The sequence below is a fragment of the Saccopteryx leptura genome, chromosome 6 (genome assembly GCF_036850995.1).
Source record: "Saccopteryx leptura isolate mSacLep1 chromosome 6, mSacLep1_pri_phased_curated, whole genome shotgun sequence".
NCBI lineage: Eukaryota > Metazoa > Chordata > Mammalia > Chiroptera > Emballonuridae > Saccopteryx > Saccopteryx leptura.
In genome coordinates, this window is record NC_089508.1 from 162,891,778 (window position 1) to 162,907,932 (window position 16,155).

The 16,155-nt window shown below is 45.4% G+C and overlaps 1 protein-coding gene across 3 annotated transcripts; it reads left to right on the forward strand.

The window, feature by feature from the left end:
- The first annotated feature begins 67 nt into the window (after positions 1–67).
- Positions 68–15,730, forward strand: IK (IK cytokine). Of its 3 annotated transcripts, XM_066388137.1 has the most exons (21): positions 68–214; positions 920–986; positions 3,630–3,722; positions 4,236–4,295; positions 5,907–6,074; positions 6,247–6,361; positions 6,774–6,844; positions 6,937–6,983; positions 9,462–9,625; positions 10,748–10,856; positions 11,195–11,234; positions 11,403–11,616; positions 11,861–11,879; positions 12,345–12,423; positions 13,094–13,174; positions 13,432–13,489; positions 14,262–14,350; positions 14,551–14,659; positions 14,830–14,864; positions 14,948–15,008; positions 15,139–15,730. In XM_066388137.1, exons 1-20 carry the CDS (start codon positions 199–201, stop codon positions 14,973–14,975), a joined length of 1,662 nt encoding a protein of 553 aa, XP_066244234.1. In that variant the 5' UTR covers positions 68–198; the 3' UTR covers positions 14,976–15,008; positions 15,139–15,730. The 3 variants fall into 3 exon arrangements, with proteins under 3 accessions (XP_066244234.1, XP_066244235.1, XP_066244233.1); XM_066388138.1 differs by lacking the exon at positions 15,139–15,730 and having other exon boundaries at positions 14,830–14,873; positions 14,948–15,130; XM_066388136.1 differs by lacking the exon at positions 15,139–15,730 and having other exon boundaries at positions 14,948–15,130.
- Positions 15,731–16,155: the final 425 nt, after the last annotated feature.

The window sequence follows — 16,155 nt, forward strand, 5'->3', positions numbered from 1 at the left end:
GGGCTCAAGTTTAGCCAATGTTGTAAAAGTATTGTAGGGCATCGGTCGGGTCTCCTTCAGTTTCCCGGAGAATGCAGAAAAACTGCCGAACGCAAGGCACTGTGGGTTGGTTCCGAGTTGCATTGTGGGGAAAAGGCTGTCGCTGCTTTGTTGTTGTTGGAGCTCAGTTCTTGCTGGCGTTGAAACACTGCGGACGGAATGCCAGAGCGTGATAGTAAGTCTCGGATCATCTGCCCTTTCTTCTCTGCAGGACTCGGGATACTTGGCGCCTTATTTTGGCTTTAAGCCGTGTGTGCGTGTGTGAGGGTGGAGAGGGGCCCGAGTGACGCTTGGAGCCTGGCGAAGCCGTTGGGCCCCAAATGAGGCCGGGCAGCCCCAGACTCTGTCTCTAAGCCAGCGGTTCTCAACCTGATTTTTAAATAAAATATGTATTTCCGATGGCTTTAGGCGGCCTCTGTGTTTTGGTCGTTCGACCCCCGCCGGGGTCGCGACCCACAGCTTGAGAACCGCTGCTCTAAGCCATGTTTTTGCCCCAAGTGACGACAGATGGGGTTTATCTATGAACTTTACCGCCCCCCCCCCCCGTATCACTTAATCTTAGGTTACGCCAATTTATCTTCCATGTAGTATCTTAGATCTTATCTTCAGGAAGTCTGCTTATCCTCCATAACTGGTTTAGGGGCCCCCTCGCCTGGGTTCCCACGGCTCTATATTTTCCCATTTAAGTACTTACTACATTGAATTGTCACTGTCGTTGTGCTTGCTTTTTTTCCTCACTGGATTGTGAACAGTTTCACAGGAAAGCACATCTGTATTGTTCACTATTATATCCCCAACTTTTGCACACAATATATTGATTACATTAACACCAATTCTTTTTTTCTTGAGGTTAAAAGTTAATGCCAATTATTTTTCTTAGGCGAGCCGTTCTCCAACCCTTTGGCCCCAGATGGCCACGATGTGGATGATCCTCACTCCTTCCACCAGTGAGTGTTTTGATCTAGGACCATGGGAATGACCTGGGCAATAAGTAGGGTGGTGGTGGTGGTGTCGATGACAGAAAAAGAATTCTGAGTGTTTCGTTAGCAAAGATGGTCAAAAAATTGTTCGACTTGCCTCTTTAACCGAATCAGGTCAACTGTATAAGAGTATTAGAATGGAAATTCTGGCAGGGAGGGTGCTAGTTTTTAAAGTTAATGTGTAATTATATGCTGCGCACAAAAATTAGGGGATCAGGGAACATACAGCTACTCCAGTACTTTCAGCCTTTTGTTTTTGTTTTTTGTTTTTTTTTAATTCATTTTTAGAGAGGAGAGAGAGAGAGACCGAGAGGGAGAGAGAGGAGAGAGAGAGAAGGGGGGAGGAGCTGGAAGCATCAACTCCCATATGTGTCTTGACCAGGCAAGCCCAGGGTTTTGAACCAGCGACCTCAGCATTTCCAGGTCGACGCTTTATCCACACTTTCAGCCTTTTGTATAGTGCATTTTCACCAATGAAATAAAAGTTGGTTTTGCATTCATTTGCATAATCAAACAACTTTCTTTGACTTATTTGCTTTTCTGATGTTTAATAATAAAAAAAAATCAAGTGGCCTGATGGTGGGGGGGAGCGGCGCAGTGGATAGAGTGTCAGACTGGGATGCAGAAGACCCAGGTTCAAGACCCCGAGGTCGCCGGCTTGAGCGGGGGCTCATCTGGTTTGAGCAAAAGCTCACCAGCTTGAGCCCAAGGTTGCTGGCTCGAGCAAGGGGTTACTCAGTCTGCTGAAGGCCCGTGGTCAAGGCACGTAGGAGAAAGCAATCAATGAACAATGAAGGTGTTGCAATACCCAACGAAAAACTGATGATTGATGCTTCTCATCTCTCCGCTCCTGTCTGTCTGTCCCTATCTATCCCTCTCTCTGACTCTGTCTCTGTAAAAAAAAACCCAAAAAAAACCCCACAAATGCTTTTTATCACTTCATATTCATTTTGAAATATCCCCTAATTTTTGTGAGCAGTATATATTTCGTAGGAATTTCTCTTGTAGAAGATTAAAACATTGGAAATAAGGGTACAGTTCTTTTTGATAAAATCCCAGTTCCAGCCCCTTTCTTAGAGGTAACCACTGTTATCCTTTTAATGTGTATCTTTTTCCTTACTCTTCTTAAAAATGCTTATTTTATTTTATTTTTTATTTTTTCATTTTTCCAAAGCTGGAAACGGGAAGGCAGTCAGACAGATTCCCGCATGTGCCCGACCGGGATCCACCCAGCATGCCCACCAGGGGGTGATGCTCTGTCCATCTGGGGCGTTGCTCTGTTGCATCCAGAGCCATCCTAGCGTCTGAGGCAGAGGCCACAGAGCCATCCTCAGTGCCCGGGCCACCCTTGCTTCAATGGAGCCTCGGCTGCGGGAGGGGAAGAGAGAGACAGAGAGCAAGGAGAGGGGGAGGGGTGGAGAAGCAGATGGGCGCTTCTCCTGTGTGCCCTGGCCAGGAATCGGTCCCGGGACTCCTGCACGCCAGGCCGACGCTCTACCGCTGAGCCAACCGGCCAGGGCCAAAATGCTTTTTTATACATATATATCTGAGGAAAATACTGTTTTGTGAATTAAAATATTTAAATAAAATGGTATCATATAGTATATATATTATTTCTACTTGCTTTCTTCCATTGCTAAAACGGCTCAGTAGGTCAAGAAAGAGGCCTAGTTGGATGAGTGCTCAAAGGTACCTGACTAAAATTTGGTCAAGGAATGAGTCCTTATCACTGTACCAAGTAAAATTATGCCTTGTACCATCAGTGCTATCTTTCCCACATTTGGGAAATACTGCCACAGTTCATTTAGTTTCTAGTTAATGGGCATTTAGGTTAGTTGTAGGTATTTGTTTTCAGAGCTGTAACAACCTTTTTTTTTTTTTTTTTTTTTTTTTTGTAGTATTTTTCTGAAGTTGGAAACGGGGAGGCGGTCAGACAGACTCCCGCATGCGCCTGACCGGGATTCACCCGGCACGCCCACCAGGGGGCGATGCTCTGCCCACCTGGGGCATTGCTATGTCGCAACCAGAGCCATTCTAGCGCCTGAGGCAGAGGCCATGGAGCCATCCTCAGCACCCGGGCCAACTTTGCTCCAGTGGAGCCTTGGCTGCGGGAGGGGAAGAGAGAGACAGAGAGGGAGGAGAGGGGGACGGGTGGAGAAGCATATGGGCGCTTCTCCTAAGTGCCCTGGCTGGGAATCAAACCCGGGACTCCTGCACACCAGGCGGACGCTCTACCAGTGAGCCAACTGGCCAGGGTGTAACAACCTTTTTTATATGCCTTTTTATACACATATGTCAGTAATTGGCTATATATAAATAAATTGAATGGCTGGATCATAGGTTGTGCACACTTAAAATTTAATAGATAACTGCCAGATTGCCCTCCAAATAGGCTCTACTGATTTACGTTCTATCAGTGGTATTTGAGAGTATCCACTTCCAAAATTCTCACAGTTGATTTATCAAACTTTTTAACACTGATGCATTAAAAGTGGCATGTTTTTGTTTTAAGCTGTATTACCCTGATTTTCAGTAAAATTAACCATGTTTTTTACATATTTCTTTTCCAATTCTTATTGGGTACTAATTTTTAAAATCCTTGCCTTCTAGATCAAAACTCACCAATGAAGACTTTAGGAAGCTTCTCATGACCCCAAGGGCTGCACCTACCTCTGCACCACCCTCCAAGTCACGTCACCATGAGTAAGTTCTGGGGTGATCCAAACTTTCTCCCATCTCCTTCCTTTGGAAAATCTGTTGATCTAAATGTCTCAGGAACTGGAATGCTAGTTCTTTTTTGAAGCCTGTGGTTCTGATGCTTTCTGGAGATTGAAGCTCCAGTGGAGAGTTGGATGCTCTGGGCTCTCACTTTTTCTCAGAGTACGTTCCATGAACCACTTGTACTAGAGTTTCTGCTGGTGCTTAAATGGACAGATTGCTGAGCCTATCCTAGCTCCATTGACTTAGATGTTTGGGGATACATAATTTTAATAGTCCTTAAAGTGGATGTGATGCTCTCTAAAGTGAGAACCACTCACCTACAAACATTAACATGGATTTTTGCCTGTTTGAAACTGTTGCTTTGGTCAGTGTGCTAGACCTTTTCTCAGTCCACAAGGCCACGTTTTTTGTGTTTTTTTTTAAATCAAGGTCACTTTTGTGGGTTTCTGGAGCCATGGCAATATTTTGTTATCAGTGAATTTCTTTCTCTTCTAGGATGCCAAGAGAGTACAATGAGGATGAAGACCCAGCTGCACGAAGGAGAAAAAAGAAAAGGTGAAGAAAGGATGGAAGAATGTGTTAGGTTTTAAGTTGGATGGTGTTTGGAGTAAAGGAGTAGGGGCTAGTTAAAAGACTAGAGGCTGACATTTTCCTTTATTGTTGTAAGGTTCTGCTTTCAGAGTGGAGAGGGGTGATATGTGGAGTGGCAGTTTTGGGGTCTTGAGTCAGCCTGCTGGATTTTAATCTCTACCAGTTTCCAGCAGAATAACCTTATCATTTTGCTTATCCCTAGGACTTCAGTATTCTCATGGGTAGTATAGGGATAGTGACAGTAACTTTTATCAGGTTGTCATGAGGATCAACTGTGATAGTGCATGTAAACACTTAGTACCAGTGACTGGCATATAGTAACCAGCCAATAACTCTTGGCTGCCACCGTCATTGTCGTCGTCATCGTCATCTAATACTAAACTTTCTGGACCAGTACTTAGCTTCTGTCTCTTCTGTGAGGACCAGCAAGGGATGATTTCTTTTCTGTTGAAATTTGGAAGGTGAGAATAATTCAGATGACTTCATGGTTGCTGTATAGTAGGGGTACCCAAACTACAGCCCGTGGGCCGCATCCAGCCCCCTGAGGCCATTTATCCAGCCCCCGCTGCACTTCCGGAAGGGGCACCTCTTTCATTGGTGGTCAGTGAGAGGAGTATAGTTCCCATTGAAATACTGGTCAGTTTGTTGATTTAAATTTACTTGTTCTTTATTTTAAATATTGTATTTGTTCCCGTTTTGTTTTTTTACATAGGGATTTGTTCATAGTTTTTTTTATAGTCTGGCCCTCCAACAGTCTGAGGAACAGTGAACTGGCCCCCTGTGTAAAAAGTTTGGGGGTGCAGTGAATAGAGCATTGGACTGGGATGCAGAGGACCCAGGTTCGAAACTCCGAGGTTGTTGGGTTGAGTGCGGGCTCACCAGCTTGAGTGTGAGGTTGCTGGCTTGAGCGTGGGGTCATAGACAAGACCCCATGGTTGCTGGCTTGAGCCCAATGTTGCTGGCTCGAGCTAGGGGTACTCGCTTTCCTGGAGCCCCCCAGTCAAGGCACATATAAGAAAACAATCAATGAACAACTAAGGTGCTACAATGAAGAATTGATGCTTCTCATCTCTCTTCTGCCTGTTTGTCCCTGACTGTCCCTCTCTCTGTCTCTGTCGTTTAAAAAAGTCTCAGCTTTATAGACCCACTGATGTAGAATTAGGTGGCATTAAAGAATTCTAAAGTTGCTCTGCCTAGATAGCTCAGTTAGAGCATTGTCAGAGGTTGCTGGTTTGATCTTCAGTCAGTACATATATATATAGTAACAGATGGATGTGTTTGTCGTGCACTCTCTCTCCCTTCCTCTTTCTAAAATTAATAAATAATAAAAAAGAATTTTAAAGTTGCAGGTGGAGTGCTGTGATATGGCAGTTGGAACAATGTATTTGTGAGCCTGGAAGGTGTTGTAGTTGTGATTTTGAGGACTATGAAGAGGTGACAAGCAGTTTCATCATGACATGTGAGCTTTTGATATAGAAAGTTGGATGAAGGTATAGGGAAACAGGCAGGAACAGTTCTGTTGACGTTGGCATAGCAGCTGGTGATTCTTACACATTTGCCTTTCTCTGGTCATAGTTATTACGCCAAGCTTCGCCAACAAGAAATTGAGAGAGAGAGAGAACTAGCAGAGAAGTACCGGGACCGAGCCAAGGAACGGCGAGATGGTGTGAATAAAGATTATGAGGAAACGGAGCTGATCAGCACTACAGCTAACTACAGGGCTGTGGGTCCAACTGCTGAAGCGTGAGTTCCGAGGGGGCGGGGGCCAGGGCATGGTTTATTCAGCATCCCAGATTCATCTGGTGGTTATACGAATTATTCATGCTTCTCTGCTCTTGAGCCCACATCAAACCAGTTCAAGAGGCATTTGCCACCCACAAAGGACTGTTCTAATGTGCCCTCTTTCATTATACAGGGACAAATCAGCTGCAGAGAAGAGAAGACAGTTGATCCAAGAGTCCAAGTTCTTGGGTGGTGACATGGAACACACTCATTTGGTGAAAGGCTTGGATTTTGCTCTGCTTCAGAAGGTGAGCCTTGGTGTGTGAGTGAGAAGGGAGACTGCTCTTAGTTCAGACCATCTAGAAGGGCTAACAGTGGTTCCTCTATAGGACTAATTGTAGCTTATTCTTCAAGTCTCAGCTTCAGCTTTATTTTCTTGGGGAAAGCTTCCTTGATCACTCAGGTATGATTAAGTTTCTTTACTCCTCACCTCCCCCTTCCTGCACCCTTGCATTATGTCTTCTATTTCACTTATCATAGCAGTATCACACTTTGTTGTTTGCTTAATTTGTCTCTCCTGCTGCAAGCTCCACTAGAGCAAGGATTATATTGTCTTGTTAAGTACTAAATTCTTAGTTGCCGGCACAGTGTGGTATAGTAATATTCAGTGAATACATGTGAAATGATTATGTGTCTGAACGCTAATTGCTTTCTTGTCAGGTACGAGCTGAGATTGCCAGCAAAGAGAAGGAGGAGGAAGAACTCATGGAAAAGCCCCAAAAGGAAACCAAGTATGTAAACACCAAGAGAACTTTGAGTTTAGAAAGGTGGGACCTAAAGTAGGAACACATTTAGCAAAAAAATTTTTTTTTTGTCTTTTCAGGAAAGATGAGGATCCTGAAAATAAAATTGAATTTAAGACACGTTTAGGTGAGTACAGAGTTTCTACACTAGTGGCTCTGCATTCTAGGTCAGAGGTAGTCAACCTTTTTATACCTACCGCCTACTTTTGTATCTCTGTTAGTAGTAAAATTTTCTAACCTCCCACCAGTTCCACAGTAATGGTGATTTATAAAGTAGGGAAGTAACCTTACTTTATAAAATTTATAAAGCAGAGTTATAGGAAGTTAAAGCATGTAATAATAATTACTTACCAAGTAGTTTGTCGGATTTTCGCTAAGTTTGGCAGAATAAATCTTTATAAAACAACTTACTATAGTTAAATCTATCTTTTTTTTTTTTTTTTTTTTTTTTTTTACAGAGACAGAGAGTGAATCAGGGAGAAAGATAGATAGGGACAGACAGACAGGAACGGAGAGAGATGAGAAGCATCAATCATCAGTTTTTTGATGCAGCACCTTATTTGTTCATTGATTGCTTTCTCATATGTGCCTTGACCGTGGGCCTTCAGTAGACCGAGTAGCCCCTTGCTGGTGAGCTTTGTTCAAACCAGATGAGCCCGCGCTCAAGCTGGTGACCTCGGGGTCTCTAACCTGGGTCTTCCACATCCCAGTCCGACACTCTATCCACTGCGCCACTGCGTGGTCAGGCCTATCTTTTTTTTTTTTTTTTTTTGTATTTTTCCGAAGCTAGAAATGGGGAGAGACAGTCAGACAGACTCCCGCATGCGCCCGACCGGGATCCACCCCGGCACGCCCACCAGGGGGCGACGCTCTGCCCCTCCGGGGAGTCGCTCTGCCGCTTCCAGAGCCACTCCAGCGCCTGGGGCAGAGGCCAAGGAGCCATCCCCATCGCCCGGCCATCTTTGCTCCAATGGAGCCTCGGCTGCAGGAGGGGAAGAGAGAGACAGAGAGGAAGGAGAGGGGGAGGGGTGGAGAAGCAGATGGGCGCCTCTCCTGTGTGCCCCGGCCGGGAATCGAACCCGGGACTTCTGCACGCCAGGCCGATGCTCTACCACTGAGCCAACCGGCCAGGGCCCTATCTTTTATTTATACTTTGGTTGCTCCACTGCTGCCCACCATGAAAGCTGGAACGCCCACTAGTGGGCGGTAGGGACCAGGTTGACTACCACTGTTCTAGGTGAATCGTAGGGAATTTTATGCTCTGTGCAGGATATACTTTCTTTTTTCCTCAGCTTTATTTTTCTTGCTTTTTTTTTTTGCCTCTAAACCAGCAAGTATCCATAAAATCTAATAGAATGCAGAAGTGTCTGTAAGTATTGTGTGTGTTATTAATGTCTACTTAGGTTGGAAATTCTTTCAGATTAAGACTTATACTTTTAGGGAGGTAGTATTGTTGGTTTGTAAAAATTCAGAATTTGTACTCAAGAGAACTGGTTTTGAATCCTGGTGTTGAAAACTCAGTAGCCATGTAATTTCAGGCATCTGAATTCATTTCTCAATGCCTGTTTGTCCATTGGCAAAAGTGAGGTTACTGCGAAACCGGTGTTAATGTTTACCTTGGGGGATTATTGGGACGAAGAGAAGAATTATGGGCAATGTGCCTACAGACAGCTGGTTTTTCTTTTCTTCTTTTAATTATTATTTATTCATTTTTAGAAAGAGAGGAGAGAGAGCAAAAGAGACAGAGAGAAGGGGGGAGGAGCAGGAAGCATGAACTCCCACATGTGCCTTGACCTGGCAAACCCTGGGTTTTAAACTGGTGACTTCAGCATTCCCAGGTTGACACCACGCCATTGTGTCAGGCTTTTTTCTTTTTCTTTCTTTCTTTCTTTTCTTTTTTTTTTTTTGTGAGAGAGAGAGGGACAGATAGGGACAGACAGGAATGGAGAGAGATGAAAAGCATCAGTTTTTTGTTGCGGCACCTTAGTTGTTCAGTGATTGCTTTCTCATAGGTGCCTTGACTGGGGGTCTACAGCAGACCAAGTGACCCCTTGCTTAAGCTGGTGAGCCTTGCTCAAATCAGATGAGCCTGCACTCAAGCTGGCGACCATAGGGTTTTGAACCTGGGCCTTCTGCATCCCAGTTCCATACTCTATCCACTGCGCCACTGCCTGATTAGGCCAGCTGGTTTTTTATTCATCATCAATATTACCTTAAATGTAATCCTTATTCCTCAGGGATCCTAACACAATGATAGGCACATAATACTCTTGAGAAGGTAATGGAGAAGATTGAATAGGCGCTTGGGCTTTGGAGTTAGACTTCCTGGGTCTCATTCTTTGTTTTGCCAGGGTCTCATTTTTTGTTTTGCCACTTAATAGCTGAATGACGGCAGTTAAATCACTTAACTCTCAGCCTTAGTGTTGTCACTTGAAAGGAGATAATGATGCCCACGTCACAGAGCTGTTGCAAAGATTGATTGAAGCAAAGCAAGGCATGCATAGCACTTGGCATTGTGGCTAGTACAGAGTAAGCACTTGATAAATGGCAGCTGTTATTGTAGAAAGTTCTCACGGGCTACCTGCTGCTCTTCCTATTTTCATAGGCCGCAACGTTTACCGCATGCTCTTCAAAAGCAAGGCATACGAGCGGAATGAGCTGTTCCTGCCGGGCCGCATGGCCTATGTGGTAGACCTGGATGATGAGTATGCTGACACAGACATTCCCACCACTCTTATCCGCAGCAAAGCTGATTGCCCCACCATGGAGGTGAGTGACCCGAATCTTGAAAGCCTTTCACAGGAGTCTCAAACCTGGATATCAGTCTCAATTCTGCCCAGGTCCTCACTGACCACATCTGAACTTCTGTCCACGTTTCATCTCCTAAATCTCAATTGAATCCATTCACTTTTCTCCATCTCCACCCATAACATTCTAGTCTAAGCCATCATCTTTTGCTGGAATTATTAAAAGAGGCTCCTAATTGGTTTCCCCACTTTCACTCTGGCTCCCTTCTAATATTTTAATTATCACTGAGATATAATTCACATACCATACAATTTCCCCCTTTAAAATGTCTAGTTCAGTTGCTTTTAGTATATTCATAGAATTGTACAACCATATTGCAGTCAATTTTAAAGCATTTTTGTCATTCCCAAAAGAAACTGTACTTTTAGCCATCACCACCCCCATCCCCTTTTTACACGTAGGTAGGCATAGAAATTCACAACATGAAGTTTTGTCTCACCACACAGGTTAGAAGCTCAGTAGTTTCTCACTGTTAGAATAAAGAGCAGAATCTTTATTGTGGCCTCTGAGCCTTTCCAGCCTTTTTTCTCTGTCCTTCCCTGTTGTTTGTTCTCCAGCCAACCTGGCTTTCTGGAATGTGCTAGAATCACTTTTTTTTTTTTTTTTCTCCAGAGAAAGGGATAGACAGGGACAGACAGACAGGAATGGAGAGAGATGAGAAGCATCAATCACTAGTTTTTTGTTGCACGTTGCAACACCTTAGTTGTTCATTGATAGTTTTCTCATATGTGCCTTGACCGCAGGCCTTCAGCAGACCAAGTAACCCCTTGCTGGAGCCAGTGTCCTTGGGTTCAAGCTGGTGAGCTTTTGCTCAAACCAGATGAGCTCGCGCTCAAGCTGGCGACCTCGGGGTCTCGAACCTGGGTCCTCTGCATCCCATCCGACGCTCTATCTACCTGGTCAGGCTAGAATCACTTTTGACTCAGGCCTTTGTGCATGCTGTTTTATCTTGGAGTGTCCTTCCATAACACCTCCTTTCCCAGTCTTCACCTCTCTCACTCTAACTCATCCTTAAATGGATAAATGAATAAATGAAGAGATGCCTGCTCAGTGGGCTAACATTCTTGCTTCTTGGGGTTTCAGGCCCAGACCACGCTGACTACAAATGACATTGTCATCAGCAAGCTTACCCAGATCCTTTCCTACCTGAGGCAGGGTACCCGCAACAAGAAGCTCAAGAAGAAGGATAAAGGTAACCTGGAGGGTTGGGGAGAGAAACCTTACCCCTGGGCAGGGCATTTGAGGATGGATCCAAGGTCTCCTGGAGCCTTCTGGCTCCAGATCGTTGGGAGGCTCCTGGGGAACAAAGGAAAATGAGAGCGATAGAGCATTGGCAGGGGGGTGGTCACATCCAGTTTCTGTTTCTTTGACTTACCAGGAGGCAGTAGTTAACTTGGAGGCATGAGAAGGGAGAGTAGGGATGGCTTTTGTTGTGCCATCTTCTAAACAGGTATTTTAAAAGGGCACTGAGAATTAGCATGGTGAGGCTGAGTGGGAATTCATGCATTTTTCTCATTCTTTTCATTTTAGGGAAGCTGGAAGAGAAGAAACCCCCTGAGGCTGACATGAAGTATGTATCCTAGTCTCTGGCACCTGATCTGAGGGAGGAAAGGGGCTGTGTGTTTCTTGTCTTCAGCATTATGGGAAGGCCTTGGTGTGAAAAGGTTCCCCTGGAGAAATGGCCAGGAAAGGTAGAAGTATATGTTTGACTGACAACTTGTGATCTCTGTTTACCTAGTATATTCGAAGACATTGGGGATTATGTGCCCTCCACAACCAAGACGCCTCGGGACAAGGAGCGGGAGCGATATCGGGAACGGGAGCGTGATCGGGAGAGAGAGAGAGACCGTGACAGGGAGCGGGAGCGAGAACGAGATCGGGAGCGGGACCGAGAGAGAGAGGAAGAGAAGAAGAGGCACAGCTACTTTGAGAAGCCAAAAGTGGATGATGAGGTGAGATGTGGTCCCTGGTCAATTGGGGAGAGAAACCTCCCCAATCTGCCAGCCTGGCCAGGTACAGGATCCCTCTTAGATAGGCACCTCATGGCTCCATGGAAGTAACCAGGCCTACTTATCCAGGGCAGGAACCATACTGGAAATGGGGACAATCGGGGTAGGAAATGATTCAGAAATGAGGTTGCGGCTAAGTGGGAATCCTTCATGGTAACACTGACTCTGGTTTCTATTTCCTTTCTAGCCCATAGATGTTGACAAAGGTGAGTTGTACCCAAGGCATCTTGCATTGGCTTTGGCTGTCCTGCTTTCCCCTGGGCTGAATCTGACGTAGAGCTCAGAGCTGGCAAGGGTGAGCTTGGGGACTTCCTGGTTCTGGGTTCTCATAAGATCCATGTCTTACTATAGGGAACAGACAGAAGGTAAGTGTGGCGTTCCCTCTATCTTTCTGGGCAATGAGAGGGCATATTTGCTCTGCTGGATAAAATTTCTCCAGCTTTGGGGTCTTGAGGATGTGAGGCAGGTGAGTAGGCAGTATTCTGAGCACACTATCCCATCTTAACCAGAGTAGCTCATTGTTAGTAGGGATTTGATTAAAATTGTGTTAGCTATAAGGGTTCTATTGCTTTAAAAATGTTTTTATGAAAGCTACAGGTTGGAAGTATGTTGTAGGGAAGAGGCTGTAAATTCCTCATTTCAGTGTCTTAGTAGAGTTCTCTTTCCCCTAGGACCTGGCTCTGCCAAGGAGTTGATCAAATCAATCAATGAAAAGTTTGCTGGTTCTGCTGGCTGGGAAGGCACCGAATCATATCCTTTATTTCAATATGTTCTTCTTTATTCTAATTCCACCTGCTTCCCTCCTTTCCCATAACCCCTCTCCTTCTCTTTTGTGTTGAATTTTGACCGAGATGAAGTCATTGTGACTTCCCCCTTTCTCAGAGAACTCATTCAAGTTCACAGTCCTCTCCTTACTTAGTTTTCATGTTGGAGCTTTTAGCCCATGGCCCTTCCTGCTTGAAGCTTTGCTGCTACAGGCAGAATTATTTTCTTTTTTTTTTTTTTTTTTTTTTGTATTTTTCTGAAGCTGGAAACGGGGAGAGACAGTCAGACAGACTCCCGCATGCGCCCGACCAGGATCCACCTGGCATGCCCACCAGGGGCGACGCTCTGCCCACCAGGGGGCGATGCTCTGCCCCTCCGGGGCGTCGCTCTGCCGCGACCAGAGCCACTCTAGTACCTGGGGCAGAGGCCAAGGAGCCATCCCCAGCGCCCGGGCCATCTTTGCTCCAATGGAGCCTTGGCTGCGGGAGGGGAAGAGAGAGACAGGGAGGAAGGGGGGGGGGTGGAGAAGCAAATTGGTGCTTCTCCTATGTGCCCTGGCCGGGAATCAAACCCGGGTCCCCCGCGCGCCAGGCCGACGCTCTACCGCTGAGCCAACCGGCCAGGGCCCAGAATTATTTTCTTTAACATAGCATATGCTGAAGAAGCCAGAGGATAAGAAGCAGCTGGGAGATTTCTTTGGCATGTCCAACAGTTATGCTGAGTGCTACCCAGCCACGTATGTGGGACTCTGTTAAAGAAGGGAGGCTGGGATGATTGGAGAACAAGTTCAGGCAGGGGACTGAGGTGGGGTAGAAATTTGATTTACTGAGATCCTGGGGTACTTCTTCTTTAGATGAACTATTCTATTAGGCTCTGAGTGGGAGGTCTAGGGCAGTGTCATTCTTAGGCATATGGTCTCTACGTGGGTAGGTTCCCAGATGAAGCGTAGAAATTTGAGTCTGTATCTACTGTTCAACTGTTGCGTCTCTTTAGGATGGATGACATGGCTGTCGACAGTGACGAGGAGGTTGATTATAGCAAAATGGACCAGGTATGGAGTTGGAAGGATGGGTGGGGGCTCTTGGGCAGTTACTTTTTAGTACATAACTCTTTCCCCTTTCCCAGATCTGTGTCTCATTTACTGGTCCTCACTTTCCCTCAACTGCAGTAATGGGATTAGTGGTATTGTAGGGTTATGGGCAGCTTAACTATTTCAAATGAGATAGAGCCAAAAATATGTTTCTTTCTATTTCCTACAAAGTGCCAGGCTTTGATAGGCAGTAAGCAGATCTTTAGTGTGTAAGAAAGGGCAGAAGAAATTTCAGTCTTTTGAAAATAACTGAATTTTATTCTGGCCAACCAGTATTGGAATTTTTCTCCAAGTCTTAAAACCAAACAAACACACCATTAATGGTGAAGAAGTGTCATCTACTTTTCTCTTCTTCGCTCTGTACTGCAGTGATTAAGAGCATGGTTCCATTCCATTGTGGAGCCTTGTTTAGTCCTGGCTGTGCCTGTCTGTCCCATTTACTAGTTTTGTGACCTTGCCAACTGACTTTAATGCTTATTATGCCTCAGTTTCATCATCAGGGAAATGGAAATATATTTTCTCTTAATAGTGTTTTTGAGAGAAGTAAATTAGATATTTAGTGTTCAGGATAATACCTGAACATAATAAGTACATAGTAAGCATTATTTATTAGGGTAGGATTTATAAATAATGAAATCTGGGCTTGTGGGAGATCCTGGCTTCAATCAAGGGCTAAAATTCCGTTTCCAGTGACACTTTTTTTCTTCCCTATTTCCCATCTGTCCTGCAATAGGGTAACAAGAAGGGGCCTTTAGGCCGTTGGGACTTTGATACCCAGGAAGAATACAGCGAGTATATGAACAACAAGGAAGCTTTACCCAAGTGAGTTGGTACTAAATATGGCCAGGGTATGAGGAGAGGGGTGGCGATAGGTGGACTAGCTCACACTAGGTTAGAGGGTGTAAACTGGCTGAGACATTTCCAAATACATAACTTCTCTGCTCACAGGGCCATCTGGGAACACCGTGCTACTGCTATGCAAACTGATGCCTCTTTCCCCAATTGCTCATTTTTTCCCTCAGGGCTGCATTCCAGTATGGCATCAAAATGTCTGAAGGGCGGAAAACCAGGCGCTTCAAGGAAACCAATGACAAGGCAGAGCTTGATCGCCAATGGAAGAAGATTAGTGCAGTAAGTGGCACTGCCTCTCTGGTGGGAGGGCTTCTGCTGGGAGGAGACACTGGTCCACCAATCCCAGGAACAGGCTAAGGGTTGGAGGGCCGGGGAAGTAGGAGAGGTCAGCCCTGGGGCCTCAGTGAGCTTAGACTGGCAGCATAACTATCAACTGTAACTTCTTGCAGATCATTGAGAAAAGGAAGAAGATGGAAGCTGATGGGTGAGCAACGTTATTCATCTTTAGTGGGACTGGGGAGTCGCTTAGATTATTGATCTGATGCTGACTCATTTCTTGTATTGCAGGGTTGAAGTGAAAAGACCAAAATACTAATCTCCATTTCCAACTCCAAGGAGCCTTTACAAGGTTATGCTCCCCACTGCTTGCTTTCTACAATCCTTGAAAAGTTGTAAGGTTTTTTATTTTAATGAATGTATATAAAATATTTCTGTATAATCATTTGGTTCCATTAAAATTGGTTAACCTGACTGACCAGGTGGTGGCGCAGTGGATAGAGCGTCGGACTGGGATGCGGAAGGACCCAGGTTCGAGACCCCGAGGTCACCAGCTTGAGCGCGGGCTCATCTGGCTTGAGCAGAAAAAAAAAAAAGCTCACCAGCTTGGACCCAAGGTCGCTGGCTCCAGCAAGGGGTTACTCGGTCTGCTGAAGGCCCGTGATCAAGGCACATATGAGAAAGCAATCAATGAACAACTAAGAAGTCGCAACGTGCAACGAAAAACTAATGATTGATGCTTCTCATCTCTCTCTCCGTTCCTGTCTGTCTGTCCCTGTCTATCTCTGCCTATGTAAAAAAAAAAAAAAAAATTGGTTAATCTGCTGTCTTTTCTATGTTGAGCATCCCTCACTCCACGGCCCAAGGCACCACATGTCTTTTGATTACTGATTGTATAAAATCACTTGCAGAAAATCAGCTCAGTCCTTTCCTGAGCTGTGGTTTCAGATTTCTAGACAGTAAGGATGTTTATTAACCAGGATGCCCAGTGGAGAATGGAGTGATCCTCACTGATGGGCAGGAGGTGGATAGAGGAGTGTAGGGAAGGTTGGTTTCAAGTGTCAGACACATTTAGGCCCATTTAGGGGCCTGCTTTTAGGGCAGAGATTCCCAGTGGGCTGCCAGTCTGACCTCAAATTTGTGCACAGCTGGGTGCTAGGTGAAGGCATCTGAGGAGGGTCACTAATGGGAATAAAAACCTTTTATGAATGTATGCCCTCCTGGGAGCTTCAGGGATTCCAAGCACACATCACCGCTTCCCTGGCTGAAGGGATAACTCTGGGAAATCCCTGTGCTAGGACCAAAGATTTTTGTGTGCCCTCTAACACCCTGAAAAGTTTACTAAGGCAATGGTAGCCTCCCTGGCCTCCAAATCATTCCATCCCCACCTTTTTCCTCCTCTCTACTCATTGCCAGCACTTCTGTCTGGTACTCGTAAATAAAGGTCACCACTTTCTGACTGGATCCCTAGCTGCCACTGCCTGTTCTAAGCCTAAAAC